Source organism: Bidens hawaiensis, unplaced genomic scaffold (genome assembly GCF_021521415.1).
Source record: "Bidens hawaiensis isolate Kalapana, Puna unplaced genomic scaffold, B.hawaiensis_p1.1 tig00042383_1, whole genome shotgun sequence".
Classification (NCBI taxonomy): domain Eukaryota; kingdom Viridiplantae; phylum Streptophyta; class Magnoliopsida; order Asterales; family Asteraceae; genus Bidens; species Bidens hawaiensis.
The window spans coordinates 10654-32524 of NW_027497504.1; the positions used below are offsets into that span (position 1 = coordinate 10654).

The following is a 21871-nucleotide window of genomic DNA, read 5'->3' on the forward strand; positions in this document are numbered from 1 at the left end:
GATGATCTAATCTGTATACCCATCGCGTAGCGTGATGGGTCTGGAAATCAGAATTTTTATTTTTAGTCCTTGAACTTTAGTATGTTGTCACTTCATGGTCTATCTTCCACAATTCAAAAACACTAAAGTGCCCCTTATGCGGCTCGCGGTGATGCGAGGGTGTGAAGTGCCAAGTGCGCCATCAAAACGCCACTATGCCCGTCGCCCGAGTCCGTGTCCGAGTCCGAGTTTGTGTCCGTGCGCGTGCGCGTCGGGTGCTTCGCACCCTCTGCTAGGACTAGTGAGAGTAGTTAGCCCCATAAGAACATTACCATGTAAAACTCCTTCCTTATAAAGTGCTTTCATTCCTTTCCCACTTTCCATGTGGGATGGAATTTCCTTACTTATTCCCTTAACCTAATAGGCTTTCTTTTCTTTATCATACTTTTACCATTACCTTTCTCATTATTATTTTTGGTCATTTATCTTTATAACATGTCAAATTTGGACCTAAAATTTGTTGGTTTTACATTAGCTTTGCCTGTGTAAGGACTGGAATGAAATATTAGGCCATACTGTAAGGCCCCGTTACCGGTAGCCCTACTTTCGTGTTGGATTTACTCATAAACGCAGTTCTAAATATCAGAGTTAATTAAAACATTCGCGGAATATAAAAGCTTTCATAAAACATTTCATAACAAAACACGTCTTGTCTTAAAACATCATTTTGTCTTTCAAAATAAACGAAACATTAAACTTAAACGTCTTGAGTCTTCCGATGCCAGCCTCTTATTCAGTGCCACGTGTCTCCTCAAGCGAGCTGCCTCATCCTACTCACCTGCGTGCATACTAAAAGTCAGCTACGCTGAGTGAGTTCTAGTTAATCATACACTATACAATACACATAAACTCATATTCTTTCATTCATACTTTCATACTTTCATACTTTCTTTTGTATTAACTTACTTTCGTATCTTACGTTATAAAGAGCATTACGCCCTACATTCCTCGAGTATTATTAGGGCTCGGTACCCTCCTTCCTCGAGTATTATTAGGGCTCGGTACCCTCCTTCCTCGAGTATTATTAGGGCTCGGTACCCTCTTTTCTCGAGTATTATTAGGGCTCGGTACCCTCTTTCCTATATTAGTAGGGTTCGGTTCCCTAGTTCTCGAATATTAGTAGGGTTCGATTCCCTCTTCGTTACCATACAACCATACATCATACCTCGAGTATTATTAGGGCCCGATACCCTCTTCGTAACCATACAACCATCCTTTCATTCTTTTATTAACTTTATCACATTCATACACATAAGCATACATATCCTACTTACCATATACTTAGCGTTACAACCTGACAGTACGTGCAATATCCGAAGATCGTTCACGTACCGTCAAGCCATCATTCATACATATCACATCATTCACATAAGGCATACACTTATCTCTTAGGATAAGCGTATTAACAAACACATCGAGTATGCACACAGCCCCGAAAACATAACACATAAATGGGGCTAGAAACTCACCTGAATCCTATTACGCTCTCCGTTAATAGTTATTCCCTTCTTGAGCTGTGCACGGCTAACTGTATAATATTTACACGTATCAATTAACTATCACTACTCATATCATCTTTCTAGTCTTAACTACTACCCACAACGAACGGGGGTCCGGGGGCAGCGCCCCTGGCAGCGGGGTCTAGGGGCGGCAGCCCCTAGCAGGGTCCAAGGGGCAGAGCCCCTGGCTGGGGTCGAGCTGCCAGGTCAGCTTGGAAAAATTTTATTTACATTAACTGTCTTAACACATTTTCCATTAGGTTTTTAATTTATTTTCTAAGCGAACTTAACTTTAGGCGAAGTTAAACCTTAAGCGAACTTAGCTTTAGGCGAAGTTATCAGTTAGGCGAACTTGGCTTTAGGCGAAGTTACCAGCTAGGCGAACTTGGCCTTAGGCGAAGTTACCAGCTAGGCGAACTTGGCCTTAGGCGAAGTTACCAGTTAGGCGAACTTGGCCGTAGGCGAAGTTAAGCCTTGAAGGCGAAGTTAAGCTTTGAAGGCGAAGTTAAGCATTGAAGGCGAAGTTAAGCTTTTGCAGGCGAAGTTACCCAGTTCAGCTACGGGTTTAGTTTTTATCAAGCATTTTGGCGATTTTAATACCCTTGTTATGGTTCGACATCACCCACTACGTTCCCTAACCGTTTTCGGTCTTATATATATCCCGTATATACTATAAAGCTTGGACCTTTAAGTAAAAACGTTCAATACTACGTAAACTTTAAAGGTCAAGAACATACCTTTAGCGCTCGTTCGATCTTGATTAGCTTGTTTATGCACTCTAGATCTCGTGTAATAAGATCTAATACCAACTAAAGTTTACTCTCTCTCGGGTCTTGCTCGTTTATGGTGTGTGTGTGTGTTTGGAGTGTGTAGAGATTATGATGGAAATGAAATGAGGGTTTAGGGTTTTAGGTTGGTTTGGGGGATATTTATATCCCTTAAAGCCCATGGACCTAAGGCCCATTCTCATTTAACCCATCTTAATTAATCTAAGTCCATGATCCGTTCTTTACTCGACATTAATTAATTAATAACGCGAAATCACTAAACGTAACTTTCTTTATTTAACATTATAAATTTTAGGATGTTACACATACTCAAGCCTTACTATTAGATTTGATCACTAAAAATATATTTTAATATGAATAGTCTATAGTACAATGGTTGGATAGGCTTAACATTAGAGTATGCTAAATGGCTTGTGATATAAACATAAATGAAAAAACTACCAGTTAAGTGGCTAACACTTCATAGGCGTATGGTTTTATGACCTTAAATCCTGTATTGATGGGATGCCCCGGGGAACGGAGACCATGGGTCGGTATGCGGTTTATCATCTGGTATGCGTAAATCCTAAGTGGATTTATTCATATTAAAAAAAGAGCTTAAAAAGAGCAAACCCGCAGTTTATCTACCAATTCATAAGTCAATAAACATGATCATAAAAAGTGCTTTAAAAGTACAAATTCACTACTGACTTGATCATCCACGCTGTTAGTTATATGGGGTCCCCGTGCTCGCGTCTCATTACCATTAACAAACGGACCACAAGGGACACGTCATATGTATGTCCTACAGATGAATTCGTGCCTACTCACGTATGGTGATGGACTTCGGGGTATTGCTTGATAATGGCCATTACCTAATTGCACCTTAATCGTATCTAATGGCCATTCTGGTAGACTTTAATACTTAAGTTTAGGTTTTGGTTTCGATAAAATATCCAAGATTGTCTTAGCTATTACATATGGGCTTAAAAATTGTACATATGTGCAAAATTTTGATCGTCTAATTTTAAGGTTTAAGTCAAGTTGGAGTGGTTTGGTTCGGTAAAACTATATGAAGCATGGTAAGGCGGCTTCAGGGCTTTGAGGTGTGGGTTCCATTTTAATCATATGAATTAATAAAAGTGACACACTTTATTTTTCCTGGTAAGTATTAAGGCGTGGGTCGCAATCGTGGTTTTTTGTGTTCTTGGTGCTTAATTAAGATAATCTATGAGGTATTTTGAAAATAGTCTCTGATTCTGATTCCATTGCAAAGTCTTTTTTGGGACGAAAAAGGATAAGTGTGGGGATGTGATGGTTGGGTAAAAGTTAGTTATTATTATATGTTAATTAGTTATATTTAGTTAAATAATTGAATGAACATTGGTACTTCAAGCGTTGTTATGTGTTTTCAGGACTTTGGAAGTTAAGGAGCTTAAACGAGCTAATTTAGAGTCATCCAGATGAAGATTAAGCAAGCCTCGAGATGATGGAAGCATGGAGAAACATGTATTGAGGGTTAAGAAGGATTCGGGAGAGGATTGGATGAGAAACATGAAGCCGAAGTGAAAACTGAACAACATGGGTTACCTGGAAAGTGTGTTTTAGTAAAACGGGCATATATTGGCCTAGAAAATGAGTTACGGAATTCATAATATATGAATTTCATGTTTCTCAACGAGAGGAATTCGAATATGAAGTCAGTTGCATCTTCGTGATATGCGAAGATGCTCAATGTCGGCAAAAGTTAGGGTTTTCACTATATAAACGATTTTTCGACCCTATTTCGGATATTACGACTTCCAGAGGTAAAAGAGGAGTTCTAGGGCGATTTTCCATCATTCCAAAGCTTCCGGTTTGTCCTAAGATCTTATGTTCATCAAGATAAGTACTTTAACGATTATGTCGATGCCCGGCTAATCGTGTGTGTTCGTTTTAGGCTAAGGTTTTGTGTGAAGTACTGTTTTGATCAGATTCTAATTCTTAATGGTTATAGGTTGATTATCCTAGACATAGAATTGGTAATTGGATTTGAATTGGATTTGAATTGGTAACTGGTATAGATTGGACATAGAATTGGATTTGAAATTGTGAGTGGGTTGTGGGGCCCATAGCCCCCTATATAAACCCAACCCCTCCACCCTTTCACCATTTTTCTTTCTTTCCACACACACACACCTTAGAACACACACATACTCTCTCTCAAGACCCGAATCCAAAGTAAGGAAGATTTTAGTGTGCAAGTGTCTTCAAATAGCATGAACACGTCCAGATTTACGTATTGTCCAGATCTTAACCCGAACCCGCGAGCAAAAAGGTGAGTTTTGGTTTAGAAGGCTAAGTTTTATGGTCAGATTCGACATGCAAACTGATAGAACGATAGATCGGGTTGTATGATGTAAGAAAAACACAAACTTGGTGTGTTATAACCTCATGGGTGTGTTATAGAACAAAAGGGTGATGTTCGGACCATGAAAAACACGAGTACACAAAGTTGGTACAACCCAAAACCCATAAAAAGGGTAGAAACGGGTCCTAAGGAAGAGTCACGGAGTAATTTGGCTTAAAATGGCAAAAAAATGAAGAAAAGGAGGTTATTTCGCATAAAACGAATTCGCATCGCTCAGCCATGCGAAGCGAAACCTTCCCATATGAAGCGAAATCTTCCATGCGAAGCGAAACTTCCCATGCGAAGCGAAACCTTCCCATGCGAAGCGAAAAGTCCATGCGAATTTTCGTGCGATTCATTTTTCTGATGCATTTTTGTTAAAGGACTATTAACGAAAATAAAATTTTTCCTAACTGACCTGGCAGCTCAACCCCAGGCAGGGGCTCTGCCCCTTGGACCCTACTAGGGGCTGCCGCCCCTAGACCCCGCTACCAGGAGCGCTGCCCCCGGACCCCCGTTAGTTGAGGGTTTCATTAACTTAGATGTAAGAAGTAGTAGTAATGGATAGTCGACACGCGTAATGTGTTGTACAGTTAGCCGTGCACGGCTAAAGAAGGGCATTACCATTACGGCGAGAGAAACCGACTTCAGGTGAGTTCTAGCCCCATTTCTCTTTGAAATGTTTTCGGGGCTGTGTGCATACTGGTAAGACTAAGTAATAAATACGTGTATGATTAATGCAATTAATTGATGCTAGATTGAAAGAAAGTTGTAAGAACTTGTATGCGCCTGGTTTTTAACTTAACCTGATTGTAAGAGTCAAGAAAGAATGTGATGTAAGAGTCAGGATGACAGGCCCTTATAATACCTGGGCAAGAATAGTAAGAGTCTAATGTAAGAGTTAGGGTGACAGGCCCTTATAATACCTGGGCAAGAATAGAGTGGCCGACTCTATGATATCGGTGCAAGAGATCGGGTGGCAGACCCTTATAATATCTGTGCAAGAGGTCGGGTGACAGACCCTTATAATATATGTACAAGAATGTAAGAATAATTGTATGTTTGTAAGAAAGCGTAAGAATAATGTAAGAATTATACAAGTAATGTTTGTTTGTAAATAAAAGAATGTGTAAGAAAAATTACTTATAAATGAAAGAATAAAGAAATGTGAATGTAAGACGAAAGGAAACAAGAACAGGACAAAGGTAAGATTGGTACCTACGGGTACAAATGTGTAAGAATAATCCTGTAACTTGTTAAACTAGAACTCACTCAGCGTAGCTGACTTTTCGTATGCACATAGGTGAGTAGGATGAGGCAAGTTTCTTGAGGGGAGACACGTGGCAACTGGATGAAGACTGGCATCGAAGACGGAATATCTACGTGTTGTTATGTTATCGTTAAAGACTTAATGTATTTTGTTCAAAATAAGTATTTATGTTTTGTAAGAATGTTTAATATTAGGTATTCCACGAAAAGTTTTAATTAACTATGATTTTAGAACTGTGTTTATGAGTAAATCTAACACCAAAGTAGGGTTACCGGGAACGGAGCCTTACATATAATACCCAGTTTCGTGTACGGAACCTGGTTCGGGTATAACCGGGTATTGAAAAATCAGGTATTGGCCATACCCGGGTCGGGTTCGGGTATATAATTGGGTATTCTAAAATCGGGTATTTGAATAACCTACTTCCGGGTATTGAGAAATCCCTATTTTTGGGTTCTTTTCGGATTTTTTTGTTTATTTTTCGTGTATAGATTGGGTTTTTTAAGGGGCTACATTTTTTTAGTGCATTAATCTGGTATAGATTGGGTATCTTAAAAACCCGGTTTTAGGTATTGGAAAAACCAGTTCCGGGTACGGGTTTTAGCGCGCGTTCGTTTCACAGAATTTGTGAGAATTCAAAGGAATTTGAATTAAAATCCCATGGCATGGCGTTTTCATTTCGTTGGACTTGGAATCTTAATTTCCTTTTGGTGCGTTCGGTTGTCAAGGAATTGGAATTCAATTCCTTTAAATACAGGGATTTTAAAATCCTTCTAAAATGTGGAGGATTTCAAATGAATTCGTTGGAATTTTTTCTCGTTTTTTTTAACGAGAACAACAAATAAAATATTTTGGTTTTTTAGGTTTTTTATTTTCGATTTATATTTTGAGTTATGAATTTTTTATTAATATTTTTTGAGGGGTTTTTGTTCTTAATAGAAAACCCCTAAAAAAAATTCAAAAAAACAAAAAAAATCATAAGACAAAATATAAATAAAAAACAAAAAATCTAAAAAAACTAAAATGTTTCCGCCGTTATCCTCGTTAAAAAAAAAACTCGATTCTAATTCATTTGTCAAACGAACACACCAAGAATGGAATTGGAATTCAGTTCCTTCAAATTTAAATTCCTATTGGAATGTTCAGATTCCAAATCCATTTCCTTCAAATTCTAAATCCTATGTAAATTCCAATTCTATTCCATTCTGTGAAACAAATGCGCCCTAAGGGTAAAATCAGACACAAGTTCGGGTAGTAAAAACCCAGGTATAAGAAACCTAGTTCCAGTTTTTTCTTCGGGTTCCTTTTTTTTTTCACCACTAGACCATAGTTATGTAGTATATACGAGGCCCAATGTTGCATGCTAATAATACAAGAGTCCAAGAATTCGAAGCCCAACAATATCCAAACATGTTGCAGACTTGCAGAATTGGGGAAAGAAGAGTAGAGGATGAATGGATGATCATGTTAATGTTAAAACTTGGCACTGAAAATTTTGACCGGCTGTTTTTCTACTTCGTAGTTCGTAACCTTATCCACTCTCCAACTCATAATCCAAATATTATTTTCACTTCACACTTCAATTTCAGATTAAAAAAAAAAGGATACCTATTCATAACATGGACATGTATGGTATGGACCCGGTTATTGGTTTGAAAAACCATACACATTATCTCGGTTCCAGGTAGGGTATGGAACCCGGTACTCTGCACGGCTATTCTAGGGCTTGCTAATGCCCTATTTATGTGTTAGATCGGTTTATTTAAGGGGTAGCCACACAATTTTTTATTCCAAGTCCATTTTTTTTTGCATAAAAACTCCACAATCAAGATGGTTAATATAAATAAATAACATAAAAGTGCATGTATAATAAAAAATAAAAATATTACAAAGATATAAAACTTTAAAAACCATAAAAAACATATATTTATATATCGGGTACTACAAAATCTCGATTTTGGGTGTGGACCCGCACCTGGTTTTTGAGTATAGCTCGGGTCCAGTTCCAAGTATAGGCTTTTGAGTATAGCTCGGGCGCGCTCGTTTCACAGAATGTAATGGAATGGAATTAGAATTTGCATAGGATCTAAAGTTGGAAAGAATTGGATTTGAAATCTAAACATTCAAATAGGAATTGGAAACCGAATGCACCAAAATGGTTCCTAAGAACCTGGTTCTGTTATTTTGCCGGGTTCGGGTTTTTTACGCACCACTGCTTGGTAGCCCTCCCTCTTATCCATCCACTTTTCGACAGTCTCATAATCCAAATAAATAATATTTTTTCCGAATCAGAATGGCGACGTATTCATTATCATTATCACCAGCTTCTTCGTCATCCGTTCGACCTAGAATCAACACAAAGCTCAATAACCGTCCAACTACACTCGTTTCTCTTCAAGGTTGTTTCAATTTTATAAATTTTGAATTGTTTTTATGTAATTTTGTCAATGATTTGAGATTTTGGTTCAGGAAACTTGTTGTCGTGGAGCTCTGCTGTCAGTTATGTGAAGTTGAGAGCAAATAGTAGTGTTGTTGCTGATAAATCGGTTGCCAGGCAAGTTTGTTTCAAATTGTGGATTATTATTCTTGATTTTAGGGTTTGTTTGGATGTGCTTATAAGCTGTAATAGTTACACATTTGTTAGTTAGTGTGAGTTACTCGATCTCGACCTCGGCTCGTTTATTATTTATTCGTTCATTTATGTACATTTTAGTGTTATTATATATTTTGAGAAAACCGAGCTCGGCTTGAGCTCGTGTACAATGTGAAATTAACACATACAAGTTCTAAAGAGTTAAAAGTTAAAAATACACTAGGCTCGAGCTCGGGTTCGATAACTAAACGAGCTTTATTTGAGGTTCGGGATTGATAAGGCTCGGCTCATTTCAAGCTTTTTATGGATCCGATCCCGAGTAGCTTGTGAGCAGCTCGGCTTGTTTGCGTCCATGATTAGTGTTTGGTCAAGTGGTTAAGGGGGCGTGTGGATGTAAACTGATTGTTATTGTTGATTTTAGGGCTTGTGAGTTATTGGGAGTATTTGGATGTGTTTATAACCTGTTTACGGAAAACCGGAATTTCGTTTTTTGAGTTGCTGGAAACCGTTTGGTTATTTTGGTTTTGGTTGTAATTCTTTTTTGAGCTTGGCTCGTTTTGACTTACGAGAATTCAAGCTAGAGCTCAGCCCGTGAGTTGTTTTTTTCATGCTCGGGCTTGGCTTTTTTATTATTTTTAAGTTGACTTTTATACGATTTTAATTAGTGTTATATACTTTGAGAAAGACCTTAAACAAGCCTCAGCTTGGCTCGAGCTCGTGTGGTATTTTAAACAAGCCAAAGCTCGGCTTGAGCTCGGCTGGGCAGTGTGAAATTTATACATAGAAGCTCAAAAGAGGTAACACTTAAAAACTACAAGATGCTAGTTAAGACTCGATGAACCTAAACGAGCTTCCCTTACAAGGCTCGAGCTCGGGCTCGATAACTAAACAGGGTTTAATCCTTTATTTGAGGCTCGGGATAGGCTTGAAGCCGGAAAAGCTCGGTTCGCTTCAAGATATTTGTCGATCCGATCTCGAGTAGCTCGTGAGGAGCTCGGTTTCTTAGCACCCCTAGGTGTAGCTAATTATCTATTCATTGTTCCTATGGTTTGTGATTATATATAAAGTCATTATAATCGCTTGAATAATCATTGTTTTAAGGTTATTTGTGGATTCAGATATAAATAATGTTTGAATGTGGTGCCGTTTTCTACTTGCTTTGCAGAAACGTCATTAGGTGTGCCACACTCGAAGAAATCGAGGCCGAAAAGACACTGATCGAAAAGAATGCTGTGAGTTAATTAATAAAATCTACGCAGTTCCTTAACTTAGTATTTTTTTTAAAGATTATGTTGAAATACGCGTTTTCATTTTCAGATATTTATTGTTTTCATTTCTTGGTGTGATTTAGAAAGAAAGGATGGAGAAAGCCATTGACAGCATGCTGTCAAGCTTTAATTCTATCAGAACAGGGCGGTCAAATCCAGCCATGCTCGATAAAATCGAGGTTAGATGATGTTTATCTCTTGTTATTACAAATATTTTTAGTTGTTTAAAATTTTATAATTTGTGTTTTCTGTAGGTGGAGTATTATGGTTCACCTGTAAATTTGAAGACCATTGCACAAATCAGCACTCCTGATTCGAGCTCTTTGTTAGTGCAACCGTATGACAAATCTAGGTACATTAACTCTTTGGTAAAATTGGACTGGTTAGATGTGCTGGATAATGGGTTAAACGGGCTGGGCTGACTCGAACACACTTTTTTGCTCAACTTTTTTTAACATTCAAGTAGGTTGTATATATTAACTTTACACTTTGTGTGACTTTGATTTGACTGGCTTGGTACTTTTTGACCTGTTTTTTTAAAGCTAAATTTTTGATAAACCCATTTGATGATACACTTTGCTCAAGTTTAAACATCTCTTATATATATTTGTTGTGCTAAATACTTATAATTCATTAAAAAAGTATGGCTGCTACCGATTTTTCAAAAAAAGAAAAAGTGTGTATGTGTTCCAATAATAATTCACTTGGTAATTCACTTTGGGTGACTTTTGACTCGTTTGACTGGTTCAAACCATTTGACCTGTTTTCGTTTTTGGGGCTGTTCAAAAAGCTCGTGGGTTGCTTGAAAAAACGCCCATTTGGCTCGTTTAAATTAAACCCCAAATTTTAATATAATTATAATAAAGAACATATAAAAAGAGTTGAAAAGATTACATGTTACACTGTTTCGAACACAATCGGTACTTAAACGAGCTGGATCGAGCTTTTTAGGAGCCGAACTCGAGATTTTTTAAGCCTATCACATTTTTCTTCAATTATTATAAGCATTAAAGATGCATATTTTGACGGTTTGACCGATCATTGTTATCTCACAATGCATGGTGTTTGACTTTTTCAGCTTAAAGGCTATTGAGAAGGCCATAGTCAACTCTGATCTTGGTATGACTCCAAGTAATGACGGTGAAGTGATACGGTTATCCCTTCCACAACTCACATCCGAAAGGAGAAAGGTGCCGACGTTATAACACTCAATAACATGTTTATGATTCGTTATATTAACCGCGCTTTTAATTGTAGGAGCTGTCAAAAGTTGTTGCAAAGCAGGCTGAGGAAGGGAGGGTAGGCTTTATTAGACCAAGTTGTTTTGTTTTTTTTCATTTGTCTCAAAAATTAAATCCACACACATATCCGTCACCCTGCACTTGCAGTCATTACGACACTCAAAAGAGCAGTCAAGCACCCATTATGCAGGCTTACTTAAAAAGAAAAATATTAAATTGCATATTTTTTCATCAATTATGCAGGTAGCAATCAGAAACATAAGAAGAGATGCCATTAAAGCCTATGATAAACTTGAAAAGGTTTGACCTTCAAACTGACACTTCTCGTTTGTGAAAAAATATCCTTTTTATTGTATTTTCAACCGATGGTTATTATACGCTACAGGAGAAAAAGCTCTCGGAAGACAATATAAAGGATTTGTCGGCTGATTTGCAGGTATTTAGTTTAAAACACAAGACTAAAATGACGAAATAACCTTAAAAAAGCTAAAAATAATGGGAAGTAAAAAGAAATATAATTTTGTTACTTTAACGAAACTTAATTCTTGTTCGGGTTTCTTGCAGAAAGTGACGGATGAATACATGAAGAAAATCGACACCATTTTCAAGCAAAAGGAGAAGGTATTATCATAACACCAATTTTCTTTTGCTTTTATGAAAGTTAATGTGTGCAATAAGTATTTATATTTCACATTTGTTTTCAGGAATTGCTTACGGTATGACGAAGAATACGTGTTAGGTTATATTTGACCGAGCGATGATCAAATCTAAAACTGAGGTGAAGTTTATCGACCCGTGTTTCTTGCAATCCTTTTTGTAATGATCAAATGTTGTGTACATGTTGGTGATGGGCTGAAAGTTCAAGAACAACCCAAATGCAGTTTACTTGTTTGGCTTCTTTGCTATATTTTGGTTGAATATAATGAAATAGGATGTGATATGTTGGGAAGAAAAGCTAACTAAAAAGAAAATAGATAAATTGGTTCAAGAAGTGTAATAAATATTTTTAACCCATGAATTGTTTTGAGTTAAAAAAAGTAGAATCAATATTTTCATAATATTTTGTAGGTTGACTCAAACTTATTTAAACCCAAACATGATACAACCTTGTTTAGACTAAATGCAAACTTGTGAATTGCGTGTTGTGGTTTCATGTCAAACACATAAACTGGAACCTGAACGGATCGAGACTTATTTAGACTGAATATATACTTGGAAATTTTGTTTTTTGGTAACATTTTGCAATTGTATTTGATTTTTTAATTACGTGTATATTAGAAAAAACTGTATAAAATATAAAAAAGAAGTATAATGTTGTGCTAAGGTTAGAATACGGGTGAGCATCCCTCGGTCCAATGTGAGGTACTAGCCAGACCGAAAATTCTTCTAACCAGCTCAACCTGGGTTGGTTCGAGCTTGATTAAAAACCTGATTGAGCTTGTGAAACCATTACAACAATGTCATGGACATGCGTTGCAATCAACATCGCATGAAACTTTGTTAAAACATCATATTTTAAACATAATGATAGAGCAAGACTCGATCAAAGGGTATAAAATTAATTTTTTTTATGTAATCTTTCTATTATAAAAGCAAAAATATGTTAGATATTTGACCGAGTAAACTATTTTTGTTTAAAGTCAAATCAAATGTACACAAAATAAGAAAAAAAAAACATGTATGAATGTTTAGGTGCTTCACCAACACAAACATTTGACCAATTAAATGTACAAGAATAAACATCGGAGTTTTGTTACTTCATAACTTCGACCAAATAAACAAATTATAATTTGACATCTTGGATAACAATGATCCAATGTAACCACTACCCAATTAATGTTGGATTCGTAGGCCTATTTGGACTGCTTTATTAGTTGAAGTCAAAAGAGGAGACATGTGTGAGATGGCCGATCCTAATTGTTTCTGCTCAATAAGTTAAAAACTTTACAGGAAAATATTTAGTTGCAACCCGTGGATTAATGTCAGCCCAGACTGAACCACGTTACATCCTCGACTGCTCGTGTTTGTCTTACTTCTTTTCGTTTGTGTTCGGTGCGTGTGTGTAAGATCCTAACAATTAACTCAAAAACCAACTAATTGAAAGATTTTTTTTAAATAATCATTTTTAACCCAAAAACTTAAAAAAACACTCACAAGCCAAGTAGAGCATCGAGTTTCAAGTCAACCCAACCGTATAATTTTACCCGCAGTTGTTGGCGCGGCAATAACCATGGCCGTCATCAAGAATCGTTAAAAAATTGGGCCTTAAGTAAAAGTGTATTTTTATTGAATTTTAGACAATTAAATTTTTAAACAGACTTAATAATTAAGTTTAAACATTAACAAACCGTCAGCCTCCCCTTCCTTGTCAGAGCCGCCATTGGCAACAACATTCCAGCAAGACCACAACAAGGGAAGGATGGCCAAAGCGTGTAGGGTCATGAGAAACAACAAATTAAATTTTGTTTTTAACTAAAAAAAGTCTTGTTTGTGGCCCCCACCAAACTCATAAATGGAGTTTCATTAACTAAAAAGATGCCCAGAATTAGTATTGAATTTTTCTCCCCACGACATGTTAGATGCTCGCCTGCACATTAAGCCGGCTCACCTAAACATTGATACTTTGTTGTGTGTGGTTTTTTATTTTTATTTTACTAAATTATAAGTTGACTGAAAATAATTCAATGAATTTGTACACACTATTTTGATTAGTATTTGTTTCAAATTGAATTTGAATATTTTAGTGGATTATATTTGTAAAGTTTTATGGATTTTTTTATAAGTTTTTGTCTAATTTGCCTTTATAAACACACACACACATATACATACGGTTTGGTTATAATGAAAACTCACTCGGGTTGTGAATACTCGTGAAAATCCAATGTAACAATAATTTTTTTAATATTTAAATATTTGTTTTTATTTAATACAAAAAATATTACACAGCCAACTGTAGCATATGAGTTGCACATTCTTATGAAGGAGAGAGAAAATTACAAATATTGTGACGTATTTTATTAGATTGATTTACAAATTACAACCATACATTTGTTAATTTTTTTTAAAAATGTGTAATGAAAAGTTAGTTTTCATGGTTTTTTAAAGTGAGTTGAGTTTTCATTCTAACACTTTTTTCTTTCTTTCTCTCTATAGAGATAATATGAATATGCTACTAGTAGTAATTTTTATTGGAAAAATAAAGTTGAAAATAAGAAAGTCTTTTAGCGACGAATTTATGAAAAAAATATGGTTGTAAACTAGTAAAACTTATTTAAATATGTCGGTAATTAGCGATAACCTATGGCAAATCGCAAATCAGATTACCAAAGGCGACATAATAAGCCGTAGTTGATACCCTTGTATTCTGTAGTCTTTGTCTTCTTGCAATGTCTACCCAATTAAAGTATTGATTCGCATATGTTTATAATTTATAAATAAATATAATAACAAAGCAAGTCTTTATCCACATGAATATGAAACTGTATAAATTGCCTCATGCAAACGGCCATATATGCTACAAGTGCAAAATGTTCATTAGGTGATCCAAAACCAAATCCCTTCAATTCATTCACATGAAGACATGGGTTATCTTTCCGACCGCAACTTTCCATCTCCGCTCTTCTCTGGCTGCCACTTCTCATCGTCTTCCTTTATTTACCGGTATTCATCTCTCTTTCTCTAGTCATCCCTATTTGTATCAGGGCCTAACCCAAAAATCGTTAAAAAATTAAAGGCGGGAAAAACTTTATGCCTTAAGTATAAGTTTTTTATTTTATTTTATTTTATTTTTAATTGGGTTATGGTTTGTGCCATGCAATTTTTGTTTCTTTTTTTTTATAGGCTCAAATGAATTGTGTATTTAAGTTTAAATATTAAAGATACATGTTTCTTTATTGATACATACATATATATGATTTATAATAAGAAGACTTTTAGGCCAAGAAGAAACAAGGCAAGATGAACATATATACTAGCTTGTATAAATTTGCCAACATATGTAATTTTATTTAAATAATCTCTAATTATTGATATTGCTTTACAGGAAGTGTAATTCTTAGAAACAACCATTTCCAATGTAAAGCCGTATCAAGGTCTCGTACACAAGGTATATTCATTATCCGCAACTTACTTATATGCACACAACCACGTTAAAATCAATGTTAAGTAGAAATTTGTGATAAACGAATAAACACTTGTAAGTATTGTTTTCAACATGATATATAAGACGGTTATGTAATAGCCTCTCTAATTTTCTCTCCCACTACAGTAAAACTGTACTGCTTGATTTTCGTGGTTTATTGTTAAAATTTTTGTTTAATGGCTTAAAAATAAGCTTTTGTTATTCATAATCATTAATTATAAGAAACCATAGTGAATAACGAAATTGAATCACATCTAGCATAAAAGAAAAACAGAAGAAAGAATGAAAATTTGAATTGAATAGAAATTGATCTCCGACGATTAACAAAAGAACGATTGGTAATAAAATATTTACGGGTTGGTTGATGCAGAATACTCTCATGCACTTCAGAAGAATGATGCTTCGTTTATCAACCGCCACAATGACATCATAATGTATCACTTGGGCACAGATAAGGTTGTTATTTGACTTGTACTTTAAACGTGTTACATTTCTGTATCTACTAACATTTACCATAATGTCCAATCGCGATGTCAAAAGATCATGTATCCAAATGACAAGATTCAACTATTTGTTGCGACAATTAAAGACATGTTGTGCTCTATGAATGATGGGGAAATAAATGTGTCGGCTTATGATACGGCTTGGGTTGCACTAGTGCAAGATGTCAATGGAGGTGGTTCCCCTCAATTTCCGACAAGTTTGGAGTGGATAGCGAACAATCAACTGCCTGATGGTTCTTGGGGGGACCGTATGTTGTTTTTGGCTCATGACAGGATCATTAATACGTTGGCTTGTGTTATCGCACTAACTTTTTGGAACGTTCATCCTAGTAAATGTGAAAAAGGTACAATTAAGCAGTTAAAAATACGTATATTTATATTTGTATACGAGTTAACTATTTATACATCACAAAATTTTTTTATGGTGTTTGATACTTTAGAACACGAATAAAAAGAGATCGATGTCATGCCTCTTTAAGTCGCTATGATGGTTGCAACGCAAAAGAGTTACTAATGTGTTTGATACTTTAGAACACGAATAAAAAGAGATCGATGTCATGCCTCTTTAAGTCGTTATGATGGTTGCAACACAAAAGAGTTACTAATGTGTTTGATACTTTAGAACACGAATAAAAAGAGATCGATGTCATGCCTCTTTAAGTCGTTATGATGGTTGCAACACAAAAGAGTTACTAATGCTTGTCGTATACACCTAGGGGTGCAATTTCTTAAAGAAAACATATGTAAACTTGAAGACGAGAATGAGGAACATATGCCGATTGGTTTTGAAGTAGCATTCCCTTCGCTTGTAGACATTGCAAGGAAGCTAAAACTCGAAGTCCCAGATGATACTCCCGCATTGAAAGAAATCTATGCACGACGAAACCTAAAGCTCACAAAGTAAGTACTTTTGCGTGCTTCTTTATAAGAGAGAGAATTTTTGTTTTTGTTTCTAGATGATCTGTCACTTAAAATGACGAAACCTAAAAGTTGTACGGAAGTTGTCAGCTACTGTTTGGTGAGTTGGTGACATGGAATTTCGAAAGTATTCTGATGGCTTTTCCATTGCAGAACATACACCAAACATTAACATATTTGTGATGGTTTTTCTTTATACATATATAATTTTTTGTTATCAAAAGGATACCAATGGATCTAGTGCACAAGGTGCCTACAACTTTACTTTATAGTTTGGAAGGAATACCGGATTTGGAGTGGGAAAAGCTTCTAAAATTGCAGTGCAAAGATGGATCATTTCTCTCTTCTCCATCATCTACTGCTTTCGCACTCATGCAAACCAACGACGAAAAGTGTCTTCAATATCTTACCAATATCGTTACCAAATTCAATGGCGGAGGTATGCTTTAATTGTGGTTCAAGAAGCCCACATTATAATTATGTAATTTTACGAAACCTTGTGTTTGGATTGTTTTTTAGTTCCAAATGTCTACCCAGTGGATCTTTTCGAGCATATTTGGGCGGTTGATCGCCTTCAACGACTTGGGATTTCTCGTTATTTTGAGTCAGAGATCAAGGAATGTGTGGAATACGTCTACAAGTATTGGACAAAGGATGGGATTTGTTGGGCAAGAAACTCGAATGTGCAAGATATTGATGATACCGCGATGGGATTTAGGGTGTTAAGAATGCATGGTTATGATATTACTCCAGGTTAGTATTCATGTTTTAGTATGTCATTACAAATCCAAATAAACCATATCTTTGTAATTTGAGGTTTCGTCCTCGAAACCGAGTTACATATTAAACAAACATGGGAAGCTTTCTTCATACCTTCAATTTTGTGACAGATGTATTTCAACAATTTGAGAAAGACGGTAAATTCGTATGTTGTGTTGGCCAGTCTACGCAAGCTGTTACCGGGATGTTCAATTTGTACAGGGCTTCTCAAGTGCTCTTCCCCGGAGAGAAAATTCTTGAGGATGCGAAGAAATTATCGTATAATTATTTGAAGGAAAAACAATCGCTAAACGAGCTTCTTGATAAATGGATCATTTCCAAAGACTTGCCTGGTGAGGTATGCACATAGTACATTAGAACGAGAAAGAAAATAACATATCGTCGAAAACTGTCACAAACGCTATTTGTTATAGTATTTACGCAATGAAATGTATATCAACAGGTTGTATATGCACTTGACATACCATGGTACGCAAGCCTACCTCGACACGAGACAAGGTGTTACTTGGAGCAGTATGGAGGCGAGGATGATGTGTGGATTGGGAAAACCTTATACAGGTATTATTACTAACAAACCTCACATAATAAATTAATTTGTCTTTACAGAACGACTAGCTCACGCACCTTCATAAATCTACACATAAATTACAGTACTGCTATTAGTTGTTTACTATGAGAATAAAACTCTCAATACTAACATTGGATTAGTTGTTATTGTTATTATTTATTGGATCTCGTAAATTCTTACTATCATCAAGAAACAAACAAGTGAAGATTAATTAATGCAGGATGGGGAATGTGAACAACAATACGTATCTTGAAATGGCTAAACTGGACTACAATAACTGTCTAGCCATGCATCGGCTCGAATGGAACACTATTCAACAGTAAGTTTGCTATTTTGTCACATAATTTTGTTAACTTGCAAGCACCGAGGAAACAAACCAATGGAACTAGTAACCGCCTATATAAATAATACGATTGAAACGCTATTGTAAAACGTTATTTGTTCTGGTTATGAAAAAATTGCTTATAAGATTTTGTGGTTTAAGCAAACAGAACCTAAGCTACTAGAAAAAGCAGTGACCAAAATAATAGCAGTTGCAAAATTAGCTACCAATCAAATTCAGAAGCGAAACAGTCGCAAAAAATTGCGACTGCTTAGTTTTGATTGTGATTCGATAAAAAAAAGTCATAAAAACATTTAATTAAAGTTAACTACTTCTGAACATTCGTCGCAGATGGTATGTGGATTATGATATTGAACAGTTTGGGACTAGCAATATCACAAGCCTTTTAGTCGCTTATTACCTGGCTGCAGCCAACATATTCGAGCCTGAGAGGTCCAAGGAGCGAATCGTGTGGGCTAAAACTGCCATATTGGTCGACACCATTTTGTTTTTTGATTCATCACAGCTCTCAAACGAGGACAAAACAACTTTTGTTGACGAGTTTAGAAACACGTCTTCTTTCAAAAAATGTTCAAAGTACGTTTTTTTTCTACTTGAAAACAGTATATTGTCAATTTAGCGACGTAAAACTTAGCGATGGAGGTTTTCAACCATCGTAATAGCTTTCAATATTGTTAATTTGCCTTGTGTGGTTACACAGTAATGAACCATGGCACAAGGTCATGGTCGTACTTAAAGAAACTCTACATGAGCTTGCTTTGGACGTGCTCATGACCCGCAGTCAAGACATCCATTTGCAACTCCACCATGTTGTAAGTTCGATATATCCCTATCCTTATGGTCTCTTTTTGCAACTAGCCATATGTTGTCGCTAAATGCTAACACTCGTGTTTTTGCCGTTTGGAATTAGTGGGAGATGTGGTTGACGAGGTGGCAAGATGGTGTAGGTGTGACTGGAGAAGCGGAATTGATGGTACAAATGATAAACGTGATTGCTGGCCGATGTGTATCGAATGAAGTCTTAGCTCATCCTCAATATCAACGGCTCTCGACTGTCATTAATAATATTTGTCATGAAATATCTAGGTTTGATGATTTCAAGGTAAACACTAATTTTTAGACTAGATTTGTGTAGCACCCCGCCCCGGCTAGGTTAAGGTTACCGTATGGTAATTCAGAATTCAATGCTCCAATTTTTATAAAGATAAATACATTAAACTTTTACAATGAATCACAATAATACTATTATAAATTCTTAAAATTATATATATGTATAAAACATTTTATTTAGGTTTCGAAAAAGTCGAGTTATTTTCAATTCGTATGTTCTTAAGATTTTCTTTCCATTGATTCACTTATAATAAAATTTCTATCTCGACAGGAGAATTGCGTCACACGTGACAATGGGACTAGAAGTTATGCCACGATAGATTCGAAAATGCAAGAACTAGTGCAACTTGTATTGTGCGACTCACCCAATGATCTTGATCGGGATCTGAAGCAGACGTTCCTGACTGTTGCAAGAACCTTCTACTACAAGGCGTACTTTGATTCAAAGACGATAAATGTCCATATTTCCAAAGTATTGTTTGAGATTGTAAATTGAAAACATTGATAAATCCAATATTTGCATGTAAGTATAATAGACATGGTAATGTATGTCATTAAAATATAACTTGGTATTATGACCGTCAATCATCGCTAAAAGCCTCTTTTGACGGATATTGGTTGTCACAAAACCCTCGTCGCTAATATGTTGTGACTGTTTTTGGGACCGAAGTCTGATAGAGACTAAACATATGTATATATTCTTACGACCAACATGGATCATCATGCTTTTCATTCTACTTGCGACCAGTGGCGAAGCTTGGGCTTCGCCATGGCGGTGACCAAAGTCCCGGACCCAAAAATTTTCGGGTCGGCGATTCGGTTCGTGCCGGTGGTTCGGGCCGTGGCGGTGGTTCGGTTCGGGTCGGATCAAACAATATGACATCCATATATATAATTTTTTTTTCCATTCATTCAAAACGATTGTTCTTACAATAAAAAAACTAGACCTAATTAAGAAAATTCAATAGGGTAAGTTCGAGTAAAATTTCATCATACAATACCTATTACAAGCTTAATTGACTAATTTTCCTAAATCCCCAATTTACAATTACAAACCATAATTTTATAATCATTGATTTAACAACACAATAACACAAAGGAAGAGCAGATAAAGTATTACCTTGCGGCGGTGGATGAGCGGCGGCAGTGGATGAGCGCGGACGGCGGTGGGTCAGTGGGCGGTGCCGATTGGCGAACTTAGATAGAACAGAAGGCAGAAGGGAAGCAGCAGGTTAGGGCGATCCTTTCTTAAAATTCCTGTTTTCTTTTTTTTCAAAGTTATGTTATCTAACAATTTACAACAAGCCCCTTCAAATTTGAGTGCTATTAAAAGCTAAGTTTTTTACAATTTTTATAACATTTGTTTATAAAAACCGTGAGGTTTTATAAAAAAAATCAAACGAATGGGTATTATATTAAAAAAAAAAATTGGTAGTAACCGGTAGCTCTTTGGAAAAATAATTTGGCAGTGACCACGCTTAATACCTATAAAAATTTTCGGGAAAAATCACGAAATTTACCCTATTAACGGAGAAAACGGCAGTGACCGGGCCAACCCCGGTCCCTCTTAAGCTACGCCCCTGCTTGCGACTGCCCTGTTTTACAGCTAACTTGTGACCGTCCTGTTTGCGACCAACTTGCAACAGCCCACGATAATCAACTACAAAATCAAGCTACCTAAGCATGCTAACCAAATACGAGACCCGTTGATTCCAATATAAAGATGATTATACATTCATTTCTATTTGAATTTTATATAGTTTTACTATCTAAGAAAATTAGATTAACAAAACAAATATAATGAATTAGTAGATTATTTTATTTTATGTTGTTTAACGACAATTCATATAGGTGCTGTTCGTTTTTTTCAGATGTAAAATGTCTGCATTCTGCAAGAAGAAGATTGTTTGTTTTTTAACGTATGCAAACTGCTAAAATAATCTAAAATTAAATAAACCGACATTTAAACTTAAAAAAGGTTAATTCAAGTGCTTAATTCAAACCTAAGCATATTCAAACCAAGTGCTCAATCAAACCTAAACATACTCAAACCAAGTGCTTAATTAACACCTTAACATATCACAAACCGTTAACTTTTTAAAACATTTTAGCTTTGAAATTTTGAAACAAAATTTAGATGACAAAGCAAGATAATAATTAACATATAAAGCAAGATAATAATGAGAAAGAACATAATCACAATTCGAACAAATATGCCACATAGGCATTTCTACAAAGACCTTGCATGCAAGAGCAAATTAAAGATGAACTTGAAATTGTAAAACGTACATGGGAAGGGAGCGAATGGTGGAGTGGAGAAGAGGGCAACAGTGGGGTGAAGGAGAGGAAAGTCGGCGGTGGGGTGGATGAGAGGGCGGTGGTGGGTTGGAGGAGAGGGCAGCGGTGGGTGAAGGATGGGAGAGGGAAGCCAAGTTTTTTTTT

The 21871-nt window shown here is 36.0% G+C and overlaps 2 protein-coding genes across 2 annotated transcripts; both read left to right on the forward strand.

Annotated features, from left to right (window-relative positions):
- Window positions 1-8257: 8257 nt before the first annotated feature.
- Window positions 8258-11985, forward strand: LOC143593574 (ribosome-recycling factor, chloroplastic-like). The gene is made up of 12 exons (XM_077073167.1): window positions 8258-8363; window positions 8434-8526; window positions 9345-9354; window positions 9723-9789; window positions 9909-10004; window positions 10080-10177; window positions 10904-11015; window positions 11083-11124; window positions 11310-11366; window positions 11452-11502; window positions 11631-11687; window positions 11771-11985. Exons 1-12 carry the CDS (start codon window positions 8258-8260, stop codon window positions 11786-11788), a joined length of 807 nt encoding a protein of 268 aa, XP_076929282.1. The 3' UTR covers window positions 11789-11985.
- A 2573-nt stretch (window positions 11986-14558) lies between these two features.
- LOC143593571 (ent-copalyl diphosphate synthase 1-like) lies at window positions 14559-19944 on the forward strand. The gene is made up of 14 exons (XM_077073165.1): window positions 14559-14726; window positions 15109-15171; window positions 15578-15663; window positions 15748-16054; window positions 16427-16610; window positions 16853-17067; window positions 17148-17381; window positions 17519-17745; window positions 17851-17966; window positions 18197-18295; window positions 18650-18895; window positions 19020-19131; window positions 19230-19421; window positions 19701-19944. Exons 1-14 carry the CDS (start codon window positions 14639-14641, stop codon window positions 19923-19925), a joined length of 2394 nt encoding a protein of 797 aa, XP_076929280.1. The 5' UTR covers window positions 14559-14638; the 3' UTR covers window positions 19926-19944.
- Window positions 19945-21871: the final 1927 nt, after the last annotated feature.

Coding starts and splice junctions, on each gene's coding strand:
- LOC143593574 (XM_077073167.1), top strand. CDS start 8,258: ATGGCGACGTATTCATTATCATTATCACCAGCTTCTTCGTCATCCGTT. Junction 9,790..9,908: donor CACTGATCGAAAAGAATGCT/GTGAGTTAATTA, acceptor GGTGTGATTTAG/AAAGAAAGGATGGAGAAAGC. Junction 11,125..11,309: donor AGCAGGCTGAGGAAGGGAGG/GTAGGCTTTATT, acceptor TCAATTATGCAG/GTAGCAATCAGAAACATAAG.
- LOC143593571 (XM_077073165.1), top strand. CDS start 14,639: ATGAAGACATGGGTTATCTTTCCGACCGCAACTTTCCATCTCCGCTCT. Junction 17,382..17,518: donor TGGTTATGATATTACTCCAG/GTTAGTATTCAT, acceptor ATTTTGTGACAG/ATGTATTTCAACAATTTGAG. Junction 19,422..19,700: donor CTAGGTTTGATGATTTCAAG/GTAAACACTAAT, acceptor CTATCTCGACAG/GAGAATTGCGTCACACGTGA.